The 21,626-nt window shown below is 44.8% G+C and overlaps 2 protein-coding genes across 4 annotated transcripts; both read right to left on the reverse strand.

Annotated features, from left to right (window-relative positions):
• Positions 1–244: 244 nt before the first annotated feature.
• On the reverse strand, positions 245–5,259 carry LOC135249282 (MAPK regulated corepressor interacting protein 2-like). The gene is made up of 5 exons (XM_064324770.1): positions 4,620–5,259; positions 4,095–4,164; positions 2,829–2,962; positions 2,232–2,348; positions 245–653 (listed from the first exon to the last, which is right to left on the reverse strand). The coding sequence occupies exons 1-5, from the start codon at positions 4,672–4,674 to the stop codon at positions 583–585; spliced, it is 447 nt and encodes a 148-aa protein (XP_064180840.1). The 5' UTR covers positions 4,675–5,259; the 3' UTR covers positions 245–582.
• A 2,915-nt stretch (positions 5,260–8,174) lies between these two features.
• LOC135249272 (glycerophosphodiester phosphodiesterase 1-like) lies at positions 8,175–14,387 on the reverse strand. 3 transcript variants are annotated; one of them, XM_064324749.1, is made up of 6 exons: positions 14,186–14,387; positions 12,276–12,451; positions 11,241–11,346; positions 11,052–11,144; positions 10,499–10,710; positions 8,175–9,729 (listed from the first exon to the last, which is right to left on the reverse strand). In XM_064324749.1, exons 2-6 carry the CDS (start codon positions 12,380–12,382, stop codon positions 9,582–9,584), a joined length of 666 nt encoding a protein of 221 aa, XP_064180819.1. In that variant the 5' UTR covers positions 12,383–12,451; positions 14,186–14,387; the 3' UTR covers positions 8,175–9,581. The 3 variants fall into 3 exon arrangements, with proteins under 3 accessions (XP_064180819.1, XP_064180817.1, XP_064180818.1); XM_064324747.1 differs by having other exon boundaries at positions 13,903–14,384; XM_064324748.1 differs by lacking the exon at positions 11,052–11,144 and having other exon boundaries at positions 13,903–14,386.
• Between the last annotated feature and the right edge of the window lie 7,239 nt (positions 14,388–21,626).

The raw sequence follows: 21,626 nt of genomic DNA on the forward strand, positions 1-21,626 counted from the left end.
GAGTTTAGTATCCCATTGACTGTTTCTCTAAAGTAGTGTACAGATGGGAAAAACCAAACAAAATATGTGAAGAAATGGGTATTCCCGATAAAAAAACTTGGTGACATCTTGTGGAGGAATGTAGTACTACACAAGTTCAGAGCACAAAATGCCACGTATGAACTGTGCTACAGCATGATAGAATAATTTAACCCTATTATGCCAGAAAGTCAAGTTAGATTGCTTGTTTGTTTGTTTTTTTATTCGTTTTTTTTGTTTTGATGTAAACACCAGCCAGGTTAAACAGACATGCTCTCGATACACAGCGTAGGGGCCTTTCACAGGAAACAAACGTGAGACATGATAAACAAATGCATCTTCCTTCTCCTGATTGGCCAGCTGGACGGAGGTCAGTGGACGCAGGGCTGTAGACAGAGGCCACTAGGAATCGTAAAATAGCGAACTGGAAAATGTCAGGGTCGCATCGCACGTGGAGGGGCTGGGGTCTCTGCTCCTCCCCCTCTGTGCTGCAGCTCAGAAACGGACCGCCCTCCTGTCTGCTTGGGTCCCGTGAGGCTTCCTGTGCTCCTTTCACCTTTGACCTCATGACAGGTTGGCAATGTTGGCCAGGAAGCGCTGGGCCCACCACTCGTCCAGGTCGATGGGCACAAAGTCTGAGAGAGAGAGAGAAAAATAGACCCACTCAAAATCCAGGACAAAGTCCACTGGTTCAAATTATAATATTACATTGTATTGCCAGGCACCTTCCTGGACACTCAAGGTGCCCTTACATGCATGTTTAAAAAGTGCACGAGTAGTTGCAGAAAACAAACAGAGAGCACAAGATAACACTACACTGCATATACAGGACAGGTTGATGATTGATAAGCATTTTAAAAACACAGGGGTAAAATTGATTCACTAAAATACAGAACAACCTGGAGGAATTATGCTGAACTAAGCAATTTTATTTAATGTGGGCGCACGGGACAGTGGGCAGGTGAGTGTTTATGGGTCCAGTTCCACCGTGTTAAATTTGGGAGTGGTGGCATCAGGCCCCATCACGTTACTGAGCAGAGGCACATCTGAGCCCCCACGCAGTCATTTGACCTGGACATACTTGGCCTGACTGACTCCACCCACCACACGCCAGACCAGCAGCAACCCGCCACCGAGCAGAGCTGACCGGATCCAGAGCAGCTTAGCAGGGGTCTGTGGATCAGTTAGCCTCCACTTTGTGTCCACGAAAATGCAGAGATTTGATCTGGGGCGTTTAAATATGCAGTCACACCCCACATTGCTCGTAGTACAAGCCTGTGTCCTGGCCAGTCGCTGTCTGTGTCTGCGGCTTGATAAATGGTTCCTAACCCCTCAAAATAACCCCAGGGAAGTGGGTGTGTCCATCAGATGCAAGAAGTAAGATAGGCCATGGATTGATTCTGGGGTCTGTTAATCATGTTTCAGCCTACCAATCATCATCAGGCAGGGTATTTCTGTTCCTTCCCACAAATTTCAAACACGCCTGAATCACTGATTACTGGGGACACCAGGTATACAATCACATGGGTTATCTGACCCAATAAGCGATCCAGTCAAGCAGTTTTAAGATTCAGAGCACCAACTGAAGCCATATTGAAAAGTCAAGGGGTCAGGAATGTGTTATGCAAGTCCGTATTTGCGTATAAATCATAACTCTTCTACCTGTCTCGCAGAGGACAAGCTATCTATAAGCATTGGCATAGGGTGTGTGCGTGTATGTGTGTACATAAATCTCTTCTACCTAAGCAGAATTGGGATGTGCATGGCACTGTGTACACACACATACATCCAAATTCTCCTTCGTGCTACCGTTTGCCGAATAATTCTTTGGGGTGATTCCAAGCATGTCCTGAAGGATTTGAGACACTGTTGGTGAAATGAGAAATGACCCCTTCTTAGGTGAAAGTCACTCACATCAGCATGCCCTAAAACCTCATGTATACATAACAGTCTATCCAGCACGTCTCCCCACTGTTAAACACTGCCTGCATGTGACTGAACCCCCCGGTTCTGACAGATTAGACAGCATGCTAACCTGCAGCTGCTCTGCACAGGACCAGCAGCTGTGGGGCGGAGGAGGGGGAGGGGAGGAGTAACGGTAACTCCAAGGAGGACGGTGTGAGAGAGTGGGCGAGGAGGAGATGGAGAAAAGCAGAGAGATGGTGTGAAAGAGACGGACGGGAGGAAGAGTAGGTGTCGGAAAGGTAACTCACTCTTCATAGCTGGGCTGGAGCTCTTCTCTGAGTACTGCACTAGGCTTTGCCGCTGCTCCTGGTGGCCGTTCTCACACTGACCGCCAGAGCCAAGCTGCTGCTCCACCTCCTGCCAGGCTGCGGGACCAGAGAGGCCACAAATGTGAACACACACTCATACACATTACACACACTCATACACATTACACGCGCACACACATGCATTACAGGCACTCACGCACAAAAGCACACACTATCAGCACGTAGGCGCCTCTATTGGGTGCATCAGGAGGTGGGCACTGGGAACGTTATAATGCACCAAGCCTTGGTCACCAAGCTAGTGTGTGTGTGGTGCCCAGTGTGGTCCACAACACCATTGAAACAAGAACATCCTCACCTCTTTTTGATGTAGCAAATCCAGGGCTGAGGCTCAGAGGTTCCTCTTATGATTACTGGCTTGAGTGTGATGAAACTGATTTTTTTGAAGGCCTGTTTAGCCTAGCGCAGGTTTTTTTTCCTATTTCATGCTGCAGACAATTCCTTTTTGCTAAATAGTTCAATCTGTCTGTCTGTTCTTTAACTCAAACGGGAATGGACTTGCGGCACCGGTAAGCTCACCTTCGTACACAAACTTGACATTCTCCTCGTGAGCTGCGGTGAAGCACTCTGTTTGCCTGTCGACCTGCGGGGCTGGAGGAGTGTGGTATCGCTTCCCGTTCAAACGGTTAAACACCAGCTTCGGCGCAGGAAAACTTCAGGGACAGAAAAACGCAGTGGGTAAGCACACACAGACAAAAAGTGGCACCGTAGCAAATAACATCGTATGATTGAAGTCGGCTAACATGACACAAAATGCCTTTTAAAACAATATATAGTTATTCTTAATAAACCAATGCTTGTCCGTTCAATTAAACGGTTATTTAGTGACTCGACGCATGGGAATGAAAAACTATAGCAAGAGTATCTGCGTGCTGTATGTCTAGGCTAAGTTAAGGTTGTTAAACGTATCCTGGAATAGAAATAAACTAGCTAGTGTTAGTTTTGCAAAGGTGAATGATCTGCCCGTCCAAGCTAACATTACTAATCATAATGCTTCCGTAAATCTACCCAGGTTGACGTTAGCACTTTCAGCTCTGATCACTGAACTATCCTGACTTGGTCGCGCCTGAAGTTTCCCACGCCGGAGGCTACTTCCGTACACAATTCTGTTACCATGGCGACGGAAGCACGACTATGAAGGACAGACAGGTTTGGGGGCAAAGACAGTTTTACTTTTCATACAACGTTTGTACACATTAAATTTAGTCAAATTATACAGCAGTATAACAGATAGCAGGCAAGTTCGCTATCGACAGCAGACGTTGGACTTTGGTGATCAGCAACAGCTAGGGATAGATTAGTCGTCAGTGTCCTTTTTAACCAGCAACTAAAGCTATTATAAAACTAGTAGCTTATAATGTTACGAAACTGGGAAGGTTTACATATTACAATTTCAAGTGTATACATTTCAAATTTACCGTATAGGTAACGCTAGCGAATTCACGTGTCAAATTAGTTAAATGTGAACTGATTTCCAGCAATTATAACCTTACCTTGCGGAAGGTCAAAATGTGTCAGTTTCATCCCGACCTGACGCATTCTCAAAAGTTTACTAAAGTAGGTGCGTCTGACGGGAGTTAAACTAGTTCTGTTTCTCCGCATGCAAGTTAAAATAAGTGAGTTGAAACTGGAATAACCTAAGTTAGTTTAAACTCGCTTTTAGTTGTAATGCTGTCTAACCTAGACCACATACTGCCATTGAACCACGTGTTATATTTGCATCTTTGTAACTTCAGCTAGCTGTTATAAAATCATTACATTACACCGTACCATCGGCTAACTTACTTTGCGTCTGGCCAGGGGGTCTGCTTGTGTTTCAAATCGTTGATTTTGTTTTCAATCTGCTGCGTGGGACCTCCAAAACGAAAAGGAAAAACAGCTCACCGTTTGTACATGGTTAGATCGACTAGCTAGCTAAGGTTATCCAGAACACATGGCTGGCTAACGACATAACATTCGAATCATGCAACCCAGGAATGATATCAGACATGGAAAATTTCAGGCTTTTATGTTTACTGGCTAGCTACCGTTTTTTCATTTTTACAAATATATAATTGGACTTGCTAGTTGTTTTGGCAATTGACAAGTCACGTGCACAAAAAAACCATAGTGTTAACTTAAATATATCTGAACTTAACATTCACGGCTAGTCACTTAGTCTAACTAGCTACTGTAAATACAATCAAATAACGTTATAGCGACTTAGTTTGATCACTGTGTTGGTTTAAATGACCAGCCCCCACAGCTACAGCAAGCAAATGTCGTCGATAGCCCTCCGTGTGCGCATGAGTAGTCGTATTGTGTTCTCACCTGTTCTTCGTTGTGTAACAAGTTTGCTAGGACCTCTAGTTATTGTGTACATCATGTGATAGTAAATTCCTTGTTAATTTCAATGTGGCACGATGGAAAATGTTCACTTGCACGCCTGTGTTAGAAGTCAGGTTACAAAAAAGAAAAGGTCGCATTTATGTGAAATCCCAGCAATCCCACTTTTCAGTCGGGTTCTCTTGGCGCTGCCACAGTGGAAAAAATATCGCAGCTTGTGTTTCCAAGTCAGCTGGTCTGCGTCGGCTACTTCACGTCCCGTCAAACGTGGGAGCTTCCCGGCCACCGGAGCGATCCTGGTGTTTCAACGTGTTTCTGTCGCTGAATAGGCAGCTGGCAAGCAAGTGCGGATGACACGCTGTCTGTCCTGGTGTAGGTCAAACATGCGTTCTCTTCCAGTTCTGAGACATGCCCGGTTATGTATCCGAGTTAGTTTGAACGGCTTCGTCGCCCTTGCGTAGATTAGCCTACCGTACTGTATTTGCCCGAACCGGTTCTGAGAAATAGTTAACTTTGCTTTTCTGTGCGGCAATCCAGTCGGTCTTGCGCTGCGTCTGTGCTGAAGAAACCAAAGTCTTTCAGGCTCTCCGCGCACGCCGATGAAACCAGCCCACCGGTGACGCGTAGTCTGTACACGCCTCCACACGCGACTTGAATCTGGAGTGTGGTTAACGCCGGGTGTTTTACAGTACATGTGAAACCGTGAAAGTGTATTTCACACCTAGAAGTATGCTTTCGTATAATAATAACCAGCTGAAAATTTTCTGTGACATGCTGCATTGGCATTTTTTTAACGAAATACACATTTCTACTGCTGTGGCAAAACTGTCAACTCACGAACTAAACAGCGCAGTTTATAATAATTTCTCGATCTCGGAGACGTACAGATAGGCCATGACAAAATGTCAGACAAAGACATTTTAAAAGTGAACAGCCGCTATTAACAGCATTTATATTTCCGAACTAAAGTGCTGAAGTAGTCTATATGTGAGTAGTCTACATTCGTTACGTTTTGTAAGGAGGAACTCGCTGAACAAATTTAAGGCGGTTCAACAGGACGCCACTGAACTAGATATCTCGGTGTGTGGTGTCTTCGACATTAGGGACAAATCGTTTATTCGCTCATTCGGTTTCTCTGATGTAAGCGGACTTGCTGATGTTATGTATTAGCCTACATTATGAAATACTTAATTTGGGTGCTCATTGGTATCACACAGCAACATGGATACGTGGTTTAGTCAATGCTGTGTGTAAAGCAATCAAAACTATAAGCCAATATTAGCCTAAAACTATGGCCTAGAATCATGTATTTGTGAATGGCTCTCTCTCTCTGCCTATCTACAGTCCATGTCCCAGTTTAGCACATGGTGCGACATTAACTTTCTTTACCTTAGCATCTCAAAACTAAAGAACTGCTCATTAGCCCCCCCAAAACACTGGTCCACCCCCCCAGCCTCACCATCAAAGGAGATAAGGTAGAGGTGGTGGAGTCTTTCAGATACCTTGGCATTACACTGGACAATAACCTCAGCTTCAATCAGCATACCATGGATATTTACGAACGTTGTCAACAGAGACTTACAGGCATCCATAAACTAAGACACCTGTCTGTCCAACCCCATCTTCTTCTCCTCCTGTACGGTAGCATTATTTAGCCAGTTCTTCTGTATGGTGCCATCTGTTTTTTCCATATGCTTACAGTCACCAGTAAGAATTAACTCTTAAAGATAACTAATTTAGCCAGCAAACTCATTGGTATTCCCACCCCCAACTTATCCGATTGTGTCCCTGATCCGCAAAGCACTCACAATCACACATGATCCAGACCACCCACTCCACCAGCACTTTACCTCCCTTCCTTCTGGCCGTAGGTATAGACTACCCATGTGCAGAAAAGCCTGTTTTAGCAAGAGCTTTGTTCCCACAGCCATACAAGCTTTAAATAAGTAACCTCTTAAGTTACAAGAAATCCAGTCTGTGGTGTGTAGAGAGTGTCAATCCATGCCTTTTGTCTCTGTTGTGTGACCCCCTGTGATGAAGTGTTACTGTAAATCCTGTGTTTTATATAATTATGTATGTCTTATCTGTTTGTGTTATGTATGCACCTGCTGTGGAAAAGAATTTCCTCCTTGAGGACAAATAAAACTATCTATCTATGTCTTACTGTAATCGTACCTACATAAACTGCGCCAGAATATCCTCAAGGGTATGTGGCTTGGTGCGCTGCTGAAAAGTGTGCTGCTTTTTTCATTCATTCATTCATTCATCCATTCATTTCATTTCATGCAAGTTTTCATTCAGTTTCTCCACTCCATTGCAGAACATTGCGGGAAATTTTTGTCCGACCATAGGCGGATCCCCGGATTACTCTTGAACAAGACACTGAGCACGTATTGCATTATTCAATATTCAGCTGAATACGTGGAGGAAAGTGTGTATGTCTCTGTGTGTGTGTCAATGACAAAAATTATTAAGAGTTGACAGAACATTCGTCCTCTCAGGTCAGTATTAATATTAATCAAACCTAGCAGTGGACAAGGCATTTATGAAATTAATAAATTGGAATGTTTTATATACATGTAGGATGAAATCAATATTTAAAATGGAAGTTCTGAATGTTTCTACAAACACATGAACAGTAATATGCAGGGGGTGGCATCCTGGTTAGGAGACAATATTAATCATATCATTTCAGTGGTGGCTCATTTCAAATGACATGCATCCTCCTGTTCGCAATGGCTACTCGATTTCTTATACACCACGACAGTGTCTTCCAACACTGGGTCAAAAATGAATGAAAACGGCAGAATAGCTAACAGGTAGGCGGTCGTGCAAGCCGTCAATCTCATACTACATACGTACAGCTTGCAGTTTGCTTAGCGTCAACAATAGAATAGAGATTCTAGCCTAAAGTCACTTTAACAGTGGTACATATCCTTGATTCTAGTTCAAAAATTTTACCCAGCATAATATTTTATATACATCTGTAATGGATTTGTCCTTCAATGTCAGTGACCACATTACTTAGTGACAAAAGATATAAAAAAAATATGTGGGCAACTCTCCGCTGTGCTAACCTTGCTGTATAGTTATATGGTTTCAGCATTTACCAGCTTGATACGACAGGAGTCGCATATTAATACTGTTTAGATAAGAGTTTTCAACTGTGGCCCTACCCGTGTATGCTTGCATTTTTGCTCCACGTTGGGCTGTATTAAATCAGGTACAACTGGTCGAGTGGCCTGAAATGGAATCATTTGGCTATCTATTGTGTGTACAGTGCCCCCCGGGCAGGCTTAAACCTAAACAAGTAACAGACAAAACAAAATGGCTAAGAAAGACAGTCAACTGATGGGATCACTTGCACAATAAGAGAGTTAGAGACATGTGAATATGATCATCTTTTATCTAGTGAAAGGGAGTATCTCCATTTAAGAAACACCTTCACAGTAGTTTTCCTTGCTAGCACCAGCCTAGTTCTTAAAGTAACTTTTCCAGTTCCATAATTAGTATTATTATTAATTTTAAGTATTCCAAGTATAATGTTTTTTTTATTCCTTTATTGACTATAAAATAGAAACATACCTCATTACACATACCTCTTACATAATGACCAATTTCTGACCACTTAATTTGTTAACCTAACATACAAGAATGAGACAAAATAAATAATTAAAAGGACATTGGAAAAGCACATTTTAAAACTAAGTAGGACAGTTTCAGTCTGTAGAATCAGTGTAAATTTGGTGATATAATTGTTAGGGAAGTGAGGAGGGTACATGTTGAGAAAGACATTCATTAGATTATTTCAGTCACTTAGGCAGGCGTAGGATGCATTACCTGTCATAACCTGGCATAAAAATGTATTACAGCTCAAGATAAATTTCCTGCCATAGTTACACAGTAAATATACAAAACTTTTACAAAATGGCCACTGCATACATGGCTATGACATCTATTATGAGCTGTAATGTGCTGTTAAGACTACTCATGCCAGTTGACAGTATAATGCAGGCTTTATAGCAGAGTTCAAGTAAAGGGTAACTAAATGGTTCCATTACACTATAGTAACAGTTCTGAGGTAAATATCGGCGCTATACCGTATCCATTAAACTCCCTCTTTAAAGAAGAAACCAGAGGCAAAAGGCAAAGTGTGGTTTTGTTTTGGAACCTGATTGAAACCCCCCTGTCCGTACTAGACAGGTGACATGATGGGCAGCAGCCAATAAATATTCACGTATGGGTGAAAAAAAACCCCATTATTTCCTGTAGATTTCAGAAAGTGAGATTGGGGGTGACATAGCTCAGGAGGTAAGAGAGGTTGTCTGGCAGTCGGAGGGTTGCCAGTTCGATCCCAGCCCTGGGACCTAACCCCTAACTGCTCTGGTGAATGAGAGGCATCAATTGTAAAGCGCTATATAAATGCAGTCCATTTACCATTTTCCATTTGAATTGTGTGAGATACAGTGAAAATGGATGGGGGTTTTGGCTTTGGGAAGTCCTATAAAATTGAGTGTTATGTGCTTCTGAATGGGTACGGTTGTGGGTGTGTGTGGCCTACTGCTATAATCATGAACGTGTGCGTGTCTTTGACTTGACGTGGGATCTCTCCCAATGCAATATGCTGTGCTCTGTAACAACTTTTAAGCACTGTAGATAATGGTACACGGCTGTGATGACGTCATGAACTCGGCACTTGTCAAAGGGGTTTTGGCACGCAGGAGGCTGGGCCCGATTCATTCCAATCCGTTTTCATTTACTCTTCTCTTTTGATCTTTAGTAAAGTAAAATTATAGCAATTAAACTTCAGCAATCGCAATATTTTGGACTTTGGGGTTTTCTTAAAATCCCTTCTTCATGCTCAGAAAGGAAAACTGTGTGTGTGTGCGTGTGTGTGCGTACATTCACGAGTGTGTGTGTGTGTGCGTTCCCTGTAAATTTCTTCAGTCAGTAATGCGGCTCACAGTCCTCTCTCAGGCTGTCGGTTATGTAGCTGATGTTCAGCAGGCGCTGGTGGTACTCCTTCTCCACCTCTGTGTTAACGGTCCAGCTCACCACCTCCACCCCTCTCTTTGCCCAGTACTGCACAGTGTCCCTGCAGAAGCATGGAGGAGAGACAGAGAGAGAAAGAGAAGGAGAGAGAGGGAGGATATGGAGAGAAATAGAGGGGGGGGTTAATGTCACTGCACCACTTGTTTGCAGTTCATTACTATTGGTGGGTACAATATAGGCTATGATTGTAAGTGTATTTGATGGGTCCCTGGTACTAAATTTATAATTTTGCTCCCAATATTTAAAAGGTTTCAGAACCAGTAGCCTAAATATAGCTGAAATGCAGCAGTACTTCATGGTGCAATAGGACTTTGCTTCCCTTTGGGAGACAACTGGACCACCTATTCTCCCATAATCAAACACCAAGTCTCACAAGCACATCAGCTGGTCTAGCAGTTAATTCATACAAAAAATACAAGGGATGACATGTCTCCCTGTCTGCCCCAAAACCTACATGCATGGGCAAAGTGTTAAAATGGCACTTATGATAAACGTTTTCTTTTTAAAGACTACATCAATATGCAGAGTGGTGACTATGATTGTAAAACACTACCCTTGCCTGCTGGACCTCCTTTTACAAAGTTTTGCTTGTCAAAATCTGTGGTCTAATCGTACCTCTTGTACAGCGTCGGCCTGCCCCATTACACAAACACGTTTGCCTGCGAGGTGTTCTGGCTAAGAGCGTCTGCTGAGTCAATAAATAAGCAAAGCAAAACTAGTGCTACTATGTAAGATAGTCACCTACGACCTCAGCCGCTGCGGCTCTAGTTAATGAGTATGTGTGCGCAAGCAGTGAAGTGCAGGACACCCACGGGGAGATGTAGTTCTTCTGCAGCAGGAAGGCCGACACTCCACACAGGTTCCACAGTAGGTGGTGATGGGCCCAGTCCAGCACCACGTCCAGCACCTGCATCAAGTGCCGTTTCCACGGCGACGAGGAGCGGGGTGTGCCGTCGCCCAGGTGACTCAGGCTCCACGGCCGGTGCGTCAGCGCCGTCACCACCTCCGGGTCCGCCTGCCGCATCTGGACCGGGCCGCGAGAGAGGGGACATGGCGAGAGTCGGTTCGTTTCGGGTTCATTTATTTAACAGTGGCACTAAATGCGTTCATTCCACCACCACTGGCCACTCTCTTATACGTGTCTGTGCATGATTTAAATTTGTACTTTTTTTAATTTGTAAATATACAGTTCTTTTGTGAATGTTTTGTGATATATTCTGACCTGTATCATTCCCACTGAATTCACTTCCCGTAGCTCCTTTCTGGCATGGCTCTGTAGCTCACTGATTGGCTGTTTTGCACCAGATGCTAATTAATCAGTAACACATCACCCAATGAAGTGACGAAGCCCCGCCCCCAGGGTACCTTGTAGATGACATTGGGCTCAAAGGAGCAGACGATGCTGCTGTTGTAGAGAACCGGGTGCTTCCTGTAGATCTTCTTCAGAGCTGCAGCTGCCTGGTGCAACAAGCACACATGCACACGCACACACATATAAATGCATACGTGCATACAAAAACACACACACACAGGTTATGCGCTACGGGCTCTCACCTCCTCTGCGTGACCTTTGACATCAAAGTAAATGGTCAGCTGATGTCTGAGACACTCCTCCACGGCCTCCTGCAGAGTGGGGACCTTCTCCCCTCGAAACCTCTCCCTGTGTGCACACAAGACAAACTGTGAGCCACAAAACACTGTGCAGAAAGTGTTCCATAAATAAATATATTTATTAATTATTTATCTATTCTCCGTATTCCATAACTGAATGAAACTCATTGCCCTGAATGACCTACATTATCTTATCCTTCCTTAGTTATATAAGGAACCTAGTCTATATTATCCTGCTCTATATTACTCATGGCCTAAATTATCCATATTATAAGGTTCCTTTGCTTCCACTTTCTTGCTTATTAAGTTCACTTTAACATCACTGACTACAACAGATTTCCAAAACCAAATGGATGCACTTCCTGCTCTGTGACACTGCTCTCTTTAATGAATACATGCTCACAACCACGCAAGGGAGCTGCATGGCCATTTGGCAGTGGGCGGCAGTGTAGTATCACAGATTGGGAGCTGGTCTTGTAACCTAAAGGTCACAGGTTTGGTTCAAGTGTACACTGTTGTTGTACCCTTGAGTAAGGTGCTTAACCTGGATTGTTTCAGTATATATCCAGCTGTATAAATGGATGTAATGTAAATGCTATGTAAAAGTTGTGTTGGTCACTCTGGATAAGAGCGTCTGCTAAATGGCTCTAATATAATGTAATTCTAACCCAACATTGAAACAACCAATTTACCCAAATGAAGATTTTTACATAGTATGTATTCATTTATACATACACATTCATACCACTGGATATATACTGACGGTGCTATTTAGGTTAAGCACCTTCCTCAAGCATACAATGGCAGTATCCTACCTGAAAATCGAACCTGCAACCTTTAGGATACAAGCCCAGTTCCATTATCCTACCCCGCCGTCCACCTTAACACTTGAGCTTGAACCTACACTGGCCCCTCTTGGAAAAAACTGAATATACCAGTACTGGGACACCCCCCTCCTCCCCTAGGGACGGTTCCCACTTGAGCCTGTGATTGGCTGAGGCGTCCAGCTTGCTGAGCTCTGCGAAGTGGATGTTGCTCAGCGCTCCGGATCCGTTGGTGGTCCGGTCCACGGTCTCGTCGTGCATCAGCACCGGAACACCGTCGGCCGTGAACTCCAGGTCCAGTTCCACTCCCGTCGCCCCGTTCTGACTGGCCTGGCAAAGGAGGGAAAGAGAGAAAGATGGAAAGATGGTGAAAATATACATGGGGTACTGATGGTAACAGAATAGAATATCCCTTTGTTCCCATCCCGAGTTGGGGGCTGCCACAGGCTATGCTGGGTACTCAACACTAAATTGACCGATTTATTGAGACTAGTTTATTGCACAGTGAACACATTTCACCTGGTTTCAGGAGTCCAAATTGTTTGCTGATTTCACGTTCAAATTAGCAACCAATTGAGGTCCCCAGGACCAGAGCACATCCCCAGAGCACCCTATACTGACACCCAATGGAGAAATTCAATTTGCCACCTCCAGTAAACACTAACATAGCTAGATAAAACACACACACACACCATCACATACACATGTGCACACAATACATGAGGGTGATGATAAAACAACCAGTGAACTGTATTTACAGGTGATCTGAGACTATTTTTCCAGGGCACAGGGAAGGGTCTACAGACATACCACAGATATGTGTGTCAACACTTATGTCTACAGCTCAGTGCTTGGCTATACCCGCTCACAGCCGGGGCACAGAGGCTATGGTGGATCTGATCCTGCAGAGCTGTTAGTCATACAGGGTTTGCGGTTATAGAGCTATTCATTAAGGCCTGACATAATTTAATAGGATCGGTTATTAGTCATTGTGAAATAAATGCATAACTGAAACGCCAGACAGATATACAGTATTTGTGGTTAAGATATTGATCTGCACAAATCGAGGCTAGAACTGGGTCAGGTATGGCCTAGGCTACATATATTTTATTTTTTATTTTTTGGGGGGAGGGAGGAGTGTAACTGAAATACACACTGGTTAATATATTTCAACACTCTTACTATACAGCGATACATTTTTTTTTTAAATCAACGGTCATCGTATCTAAGAGAAAGCAAGCAACTTCCTTCCTGAAGCGTCAAAAACAAGTCAGAATCTTCCGCCTCGGACTTGTTCGTGAGGTTAAACGAGTTCAATCAAAACTAACTTTGACCAAGGTGATTAAGGAGCTGATTTCGGTAGCTCTGGAAACAAAACATAAGATTCAGGCTCCGCGAGTCTCAGATTCAACTGAATTATGCTATGACTTGCTGTTTAAATGAATGATGAGATGAATCATGTTTATTTATTTCTGTCCTTGCAAACATTATTAATCTTGTCATTATTGCGGCATAACGCTAAATGTTGCACTGCCTTACATTTGTAACTCGAAGTGCAGATACATAGCCTATTTATTTAAGTAGCCTATCAACCAATCTAACCGTATTTAATATCAGAACAAAGCTAACTAATAAGTTACTATCATCGTAGGCTAGTACGCTCAGTGGTAATTTAACTATATGTTCAGTGTTTATTAGTTAGCCTACAACTTGGCATTAATTATGAACTTATTAGTAATTTAGTTCTTAATCGGTATGGAACCGAAAGTTGTATTTCCTACCTCCCGGATCGCCGCAAGTGTGTTCTCCGGAGCATCGTACCCACCACCCCGGTGAGCCACCACAGAGACGCCGCCGGTTTTGACCGTCTTACTGGGCCGTAACACCTGTCCCACCCGACTCCGGGGGACCTGAGGGTACCGGAATATTAATAGCAAGATGTAGAGTGATGCTGTCAAGCCGGTGGCACAAATGGCACTCCTGGTTACGAGGAGAACCACGACGAACACCACCGAGAAAAAAACAATCCCATCTCCGATCTCCAACATTCCTTAATGTGTACACCTCATTCAATGGTTATACAACTTGACAGCCTTCAAGATATATCTAGTTGTGAAAGAGCACAAGGCAATGCAGTCCAGATAGCGTACTAATATCCAGATGTAGGACAAGCAGATATCAGCACAGTGTTCGCTCAGAGGCGATTCGCTGACACTACTGAAATACTGTCCACAATCCCTTTGGGTTTCCGTTTGGCGACCTTGGTTCTTCTTCTTCTCTCGGTTTTACTTGCGGAATAACAACAACTTAAATGTGCATACCGCCACCTACTGTATAGGAGTGTGTACCATCATATAATTTCATCCCATTACTTATATTCTACCCACCAACCTTGTTTTTTAAAAAAGATAAAGAGTGCCTTTCTGGCAACTCTTACCCCCCCTCCCTCTCCTTTTGTTCCCAGAATCCCAACCAGATCCCCTTCCCCTCCCGCCTCTCTGACTTTTTCACGCAACCTTTCTCTTTCTGCTTCATACATGTTACAATGCATTAAAATAATGTTCTCCGTTTTCTTTAACTCCACAGTTCCCACACTGTTTCCTGTTCCTTTTCCCCAGCACAAACACAGTGCCATTTCACGGCTTCACGGCCTTCGGGTTGGTCCGTGGGCACAGCCTTTTGCAATGCAGGCTGGGTAGACAAGATTATGACTTGTGCAGTACCATGTTTACACCACCAGGGGAGGTAATTGACCAGCGCACAGATTTAACTACTAAAGAGGGAATTTGTATTCTAATCTCTACCAGGGCACTAGAAAATCTATTCTTCCACATCACTGTCCTCCTTTGTACTCTGCTCTTGATATCATACCAGTTCTTTATTCATTTGCACTGTAATGTAGACATCACGTCATTATCCCTCGTTCTTCCATACTGTAATGTGGATATCACTTGACTTCACAGTATTCTTTGATGAGAAGATTGCAGACATCCACAGCTCCTTTGCGCCCTCTGCGCCCTCCGCCCCCTCCGCGCCCTCCCCCTGTTTCTCCACATTCTCTCCCCTCACAGACTCTGATGTTTCCCATCTCCTGCTCTTCCACCGCCCTACCACCTGTGTTCTCGACCCTATCCCCTCATCTCTCCTCCAGGCAATCACTCCAAATATACTCCCATTTGTCACCTCCCTTGTGAACTCCTCTCTGTCTTCCGGATGTTTCCCCTCATCCTTCAAGAGGGCCCACATCACCCCGCTGCTGAAGAAGCCCACACTAGACCCCTCCGTCATCCAGAACCACCGACCGGTATCTCTCCTTCCTTTTCTATCCAAAACGCTTGAACAAGCTGCATCTAACCAACTCTCTGCTTTCTTCTCTCAGAATAACCTGCTTGACCCCCACCAGTCCGGCTTCAGGCCTGGCCACTCGACCGAGACTGCACTCCTCTCTGTTGGTGAGTCACTTCATGTCGCATGAGCAGCTTCCCTCTCCTCTGTCCTGATTCTGCTAGATCTCTCAGCTGCTTTCAACACTGTGGAGCACTCCATCCTCCTGTCCTCCCTGGCAGCAACAGGGATCTGCGGCACAGCCCTTGACTGGATTGAGTCCTATCTCTCTGATCGCTCCTTCCATTACATTATTACATTATAGGCATTTAGCAGACGCTCTTATCCAGAGCGACTTACACAACTTTTTACATAGCACTTTACATTGTATCCATTTATACAGCTGGATATATACTGAAGCAATGGAGGTTAAGTACCTTGCTCAAGGGTACAACGGCAGTGTCCTTACCCGGGATTCGAACCTACGACCTTTCGGTTACAAGCGCAGTTCCTTACCCACTGTGCCACACTCCGTCCTGTATGTTCCTACACACGTAGGAACATACACACACGCATGTAGGAACACACGCACACGCACCCCGTACACTGGGGAAGATTTACGGGCGCGTTCCACAGCAAACACACACAGGGTAGCTCATTCGTCACTCAGCGCAGAGGTAAAGAATGGAGGGCAGAGCAGAGAGGAGACAGGGCAGTAAAAGAGCTCAGCCACGCAGGGCTGCACTCTGTCTTTGACCCTGTCGGGAGCTTTCTGTGACACACCCAGAACTAATGGCAGCCCACCCACTCCCGAGGACCCCAGCAGCTCTTATTTACTGTACCAGACCGCTGTCCAAACGCCGCTCTGCCTCTGTCTGAAGGCGACTAGTGTAAGCAGCGACACGCACTGGCACCTTTCTGTATACAGCGAAAGACAGGGCACTGGACGGGGCACGTACTCTTCGAGGCCAGCGCAAAAACAAACAGTTACGGCTCGTAACGAAACGCAGAACTGCTCGACAGAGCTGGGACAGAGTACAAGGCCGAGAGCGGTGGCCGTGACCTCACCAACACGAAGCACGCTACACGTTTCCGGCTCACGTCTTCTTCAGGGAGCGCGAGCGGGTGATCATATGCAAAACCCTCCCTGGATGGCAGGCATTTGCACGGCGCAGGTGATATCAACACTTTCGAAGAGAAGAACGAGGGAGAGAAGTGATATTCACAATATAGTGGAGAAAACGAGAGAAAGTGAGGTGATATCTATGCTGTATTTAAATGAATGAGGAAGAGTGAAGTGATGTTTGTACCGTAGTACAGGGGGGAGGGGGAGTAACATGATATTTACATTACAGTATAGAAAAAGACGAGAGAGCATAGTGATATCTTGGCTATAGAGCAGAAGAATGCGAGAAATATCAACACTACGAGAGAGAAACTAAAGTGATATCTACAGCAATATACAGAGACAGGTGGGATAAGGATGTGATGACACTGCAGTACAGTTGAATAAAGAAAAGCTAAAGTGACATCTACAGTGTAGTACAGATCACTGTGAGAGAGTGAAGTGATATTACATTACATTACAGGCATTTATCCAGAGCGACATACAACAAAACCAGGAACAAGTGTGTTGAAAACCCTAGAGGGAAGTACCGTTCCAAGTGCAGGGAACGACCAGCGTAGTTTAACTTGGAGCCTGTAGGTTAATCTGATTAACACAACAAAAACAGCAACAAAGCAGTCTATGCAACTAAGACAAGCAATAGTTGAATAGGCACAAGTGTAATAATTAAGTTAACTAAGATAAACAGCTTACCTAGCTACAACCTTAAGATTACAAAGTCAATTAGAGACTACAGGGAGGTAGGGAGGGGTGGGGAAAGGTGCAGCCTGAAGAGGTGAGTCTTCAGTCGTTGTTTGAAGGTGGTCAGGGTCTCAGCTGTTCTGACTTCCACGGGAAGGTCATTCCACCATCGTGGAGCCAAAACAGACAGGAGACGTGACCGGGAAGCACAAGTGCGAAGAGGGGGAGGGGCCAGGTGTCCTGAGGTAGCGGAACGGAGGGGTCTGGGTGGCATGTAGGGTTTGAAGATCTTGTGGAGGTGTGCTGGGGCTGATCCCTTGACTACCTGGTATGCTAGGACCAATGTTTTGAATTTTATGCGAGCCATAACAGGCAGCCAGTGGAGGGTAGTGAGCAGGGGGGTGACGTGGGAGTGTCTGGGAAGGTTGAAGACCAGATGAGCTGCAGCATTCTGAATGAGTTGCAGGGGTCTGATGGCAGCTGCCGGTAGGCCAGCCAGAAGAGAGTTGCAGTAGTCCAGGCGGGATAGTACCATTGCTTGGACCAGGAGCTGGGTTGAGTAGGTGGTGAGAAAGGGGCGTATTCTCCGGATGTTGTACAGGAAGAATCTGCACGCCCGGCTTACCACTGCAATGTTCTTGGAGAGGGATAGCCTGTTGTCCATCACCACTCCGAGATTCTTGGCACAGGATGATGATGTCACTAAGGTGTCCCCTAGGGAAATGGAAAAATCAAGGAGAGGAGAGGTTAGAGCAGGAATGTAGATTAGCTCCGTCTTACCCAGGTTGAGCTTCAGGTGGTGATTGTCCATCCAGCTCTGGATGTCCCTCAGGGAGGCGGAGATGCGGGCAGGGACTTGTGTGTCCGATGGGGAGAAGGAGAGAAAGAGCTGTGTGTCATCAGCGTAGCAGTGATAGGACAGGCCATTGGCAGAGATTACAGGGCCAAGGGATCTGGTGTATAAGGAGAAGAGAAGGGGACCGAGGACTGAGCCCTGGGGAACTCCCATGGCAAGGGGGACGGGATGGCGATACTCTACCAGCCCAGGCAACGTGGAATGTAATGTAATGTAATGTAATGTAATGTAATGTGTGTGTGTGTGTGTGTGTGTGTGTGCATGTGTGTATGTTCCTATATGTGTGTGTGTTTGTTCCTACGTGTGTGTGCGTGTGTGTATGTTCCTACGTGTGTGTGTGTATGTATGTTCCTTTGTGTGTGTGTGTGTGTAAGTTCCTGCATATGTGTATATGTATGTTTCTACGTGTGTGTGTTTGAATGTGTCTGAATTTGTGTGTATGTGTGCATGTATGCGTCTATGTATGTGTGTGTGTGTGTGCACATGTATGTGTGTATGTTCTTGTGTGTTTGTATGTATGTCTGCGCATGTGTGTGTCTGTGTTTGAGTGTGTTTGTGTGTATGTGTGCATGTATGCGTCTATGTATGTGTGTGTGTGCGCGTGTATGTGTGTATGTTCTTACTTGTGTGTTTGTATGTATGTCTGCGCATGTGTGTGTCTGTGTTTGAGCGTGTGTGTGTCTGAATTTGCGTGTATGTGTGCATGTATATGAGTAGATGTTGTGTGTGTCGATGCGTGTATGTGTGTCCACGTGTGTGTGTGTCCGCAAGTATGGTGTGTTTGTCTGGTCTTTGTTCATGGTTCTGTGCATTAACACTAGAAAGGTCAGAGCCAATGCCGTCGGGCAATCGGACGTTAAAATTAAAATGACTCAAACATCACAAATTACTTAGCTTTAAATTACTGCATTTTAAATTTCCAATTCTAAAAAAATTGACTCAGTAAATATATACAGGCAGTTTGAGACATTTTCTTCCCAAAAACCCCCCGCCAGAAAATAGGCAGCAGGTGCTGGTACCCATGCAGGTGTGAATGTATCACTCTCTCCTCCAGCACGCTACTCAGCAACCGAATGACCAACCTTTGATGAATCGCTCAATCAAGGGCTATCAAAACTAATTTTGCATGTATAATCACACATACTTAATTCATTGCAATTCTGTGATGAAGTTGAAAGAGACTTTAGGGTGGGAATGAATAATTGTGGGCATAGTAGCTTGTTATAGAAATAATAGGTTTAGTACACTGCAGAGATAACGCCTGCAGCTTATTCTCAGTTTTTCTCTGAAACTGAGATTTTGAATATACGGAATAGACACGTGTGTGTACGTGTGTGTGTGTGTGTGTGTGTGTGTGCGCGCATGTGTGTGTGTGTCTGTGTTTGCGTGTGTGCGTGTGTGTGTGAGTGTGCATGTGTGTGTGTGTCTCTGTGTGAGCGTGAGCGTGTGCGTGTGTGTGTGTGTGTGTGTGTGTGTGTGTGTGTGTGTTGACCCTTGTTGAAGTAGCAGCCCTGCTCTCAGTGTTTGTACAGGAGTGAATGACAGATTCCCCTCCTCCTCCTCTTCTGTAGGTCAGCAGGTTTACACCGGGGAAAGGTGTGTTCTGAACCTGCTATGCCAAACATATCCTCAGACATTCTCTCTTTCGCCCTCTCCCCCACCTCTCTCTCTCTCTCTCTCTCTATCTATCTATCTATATATCTATCTATCCTGTCTGTCTGCTTGTCTGTCTGTCTGTCATGCATGCCCATTCACTCCTACTCTACAGCAGATGTTTCCATGGTGACCCGTGACACACCTTTGCTCTGCTGCCGGCTGAGTGGAATGTACATTCAGAGACGTTTCAGAGGCATGTCATAAATGAAGACGTGCCGGTCGAATAAGTTTATAACACGAGAACGTACACACATGCTCGTGTACACAATGCAAGCTCTCAAACCTTTGGTTTTAACCTGCAATGCTACTGTCTGTGTGACATCAAGAGTAGTTTTCACTGTTTATGTTTCCAAATCTGTGATATTTGCGAGAGCAGGAGGAGGGGGGGTGGGGGGTGCATTAAGAGTGCTATCACTTTCCAGATCTGTACGGATGTCTGCCGTTCCCAGCAGACCCCCATGTTTTCTCTTCAGCTTCTGAAGGGTATTTATGCTTCAGTGCTCAGACCTCTTTTCTCCTTTGTGCATGTCAACATTTCCATAAATGTTTACGGGATCAAAGACATCTTTTTTTTTTTTTTAGATTCAGTGTTTACTGTAAAAGCAAAGCTCCCTATTCCACAGTTGCTCCTTTTGGTTTTTAACAGCAGTGTTTTCCTCCTCCTCATCCATCTACGCTTTTTCTGCACTGTGCTTCAGTGGGGGTCTTGCTTATACTGTGTGTCTCGCTTGCTGTTGGGCCCTTCTCAGCCTCAAAAAAATTTGTTTTTTTTAAATTCCAAAAATAATTGAAAGCAGACGGTAACACCAACAGACCCATGTCTCACAGGACCCCCGGTGCCCTCCTTCCCCTCCCCTTACCCTCTTGCCCCGCCCTGCAAATTCTGTTGTATTGTAAGTTATTATTATTATTATTATTATTATTATTATTATTATTATTATTGCCATCTGCATCCCAAACAGGAACATTCTTCCAGCCCCTCTGGACCTGTGGGGGTATGGGTGACTCATCATTGTTCTGGCTGGAACTGACCTGGGACCAGAGCTCTGCTGTATCCCAGTATCTAAGGGGAGTGAGTTCAGGATGGGAGAAAGCGGGGGGAAATGGAAGGTCCCGGATCTAATTTTCAGAACGACTCGAGGAATGCTCTCAGACTGCAGGCCACAAGGGGAGGCGTCCCCGCTGGGAGAGAGATGGACTGTGAGAGGAGCAGGAGCAGAGCTCCCACAGTGTGCGAGAAACACACACACACACACACACACGCACAAACTATCACACACACACCATCACATACACGCACACACCCATTATACACACAAACACATATATATACATGCATTACACACACACACACACAAGCAATCACACAAATGTTTTACATAGCATTTTGACATGGAATCCATTTATACAGCTGGATCAACGCACGCTAATTACCTTGCTAAAGGGTACAACGGTCATACCCAGGAATCAAACCTGAGATCTTTAGGTTATAAGACCAGCACCTTACCCATTATACTACACTGCCACACATCATATGCACATGCACATACTGTACACGCAAATACGCATATACACACACACACACACTGTACTCACACACACACACACACACACACAGACACGTATATACGCAACCATATCTGGTGGTTGTCAAAGTACTTTATATGTTTGTTGTAAAAAAAAAAGATCACAGCATAGACAGCATACGCAAAGTGCATGAGGAACCTTTTTTTCTCATCATCAGTTCTGGCTGTACGCATCCGCAAAGCTCTTTTCTGGCTGAATGCAACAATTTCGCTTTTTCACGTGTCTGCCGTTAAACATCCCCTCTTTTTCCTTCGCCCCGCCCACTTTCACCCTCA

This window comes from Anguilla rostrata, chromosome 2 (genome assembly GCF_018555375.3).
Source record: "Anguilla rostrata isolate EN2019 chromosome 2, ASM1855537v3, whole genome shotgun sequence".
NCBI lineage: Eukaryota > Metazoa > Chordata > Actinopteri > Anguilliformes > Anguillidae > Anguilla > Anguilla rostrata.

Bases quoted from the DNA above. Each gene is read 5' to 3' on its own strand.
- LOC135249282 (XM_064324770.1), bottom strand. From the start codon at position 4,674: ATGATGTACACAATAACTAGAGGTCCTAGCAAACTTGTTACACAACGA. The intron at 2,963-4,094 runs GTAAGTTAGCCG...CTGTCCCTGAAG, and splicing joins ACCCCCTGGCCAGACGCAAA to TTTTCCTGCGCCGAAGCTGG. The intron at 654-2,231 runs GTGAGTTACCTT...TCTCTCTCTCAG, and splicing joins CTCCAGCCCAGCTATGAAGA to ACTTTGTGCCCATCGACCTG.
- LOC135249272 (XM_064324747.1), bottom strand. From the start codon at position 14,169: ATGTTGGAGATCGGAGATGGGATTGTTTTTTTCTCGGTGGTGTTCGTC. The intron at 11,347-12,275 runs GTGGGAACCGTC...GTGTGCACACAG, and splicing joins TCAGCCAATCACAGGCTCAA to GGAGAGGTTTCGAGGGGAGA. The intron at 9,730-10,498 runs GTGGGTGTCCTG...ATGCTTCTGCAG, and splicing joins CAGAAGAACTACATCTCCCC to GGACACTGTGCAGTACTGGG.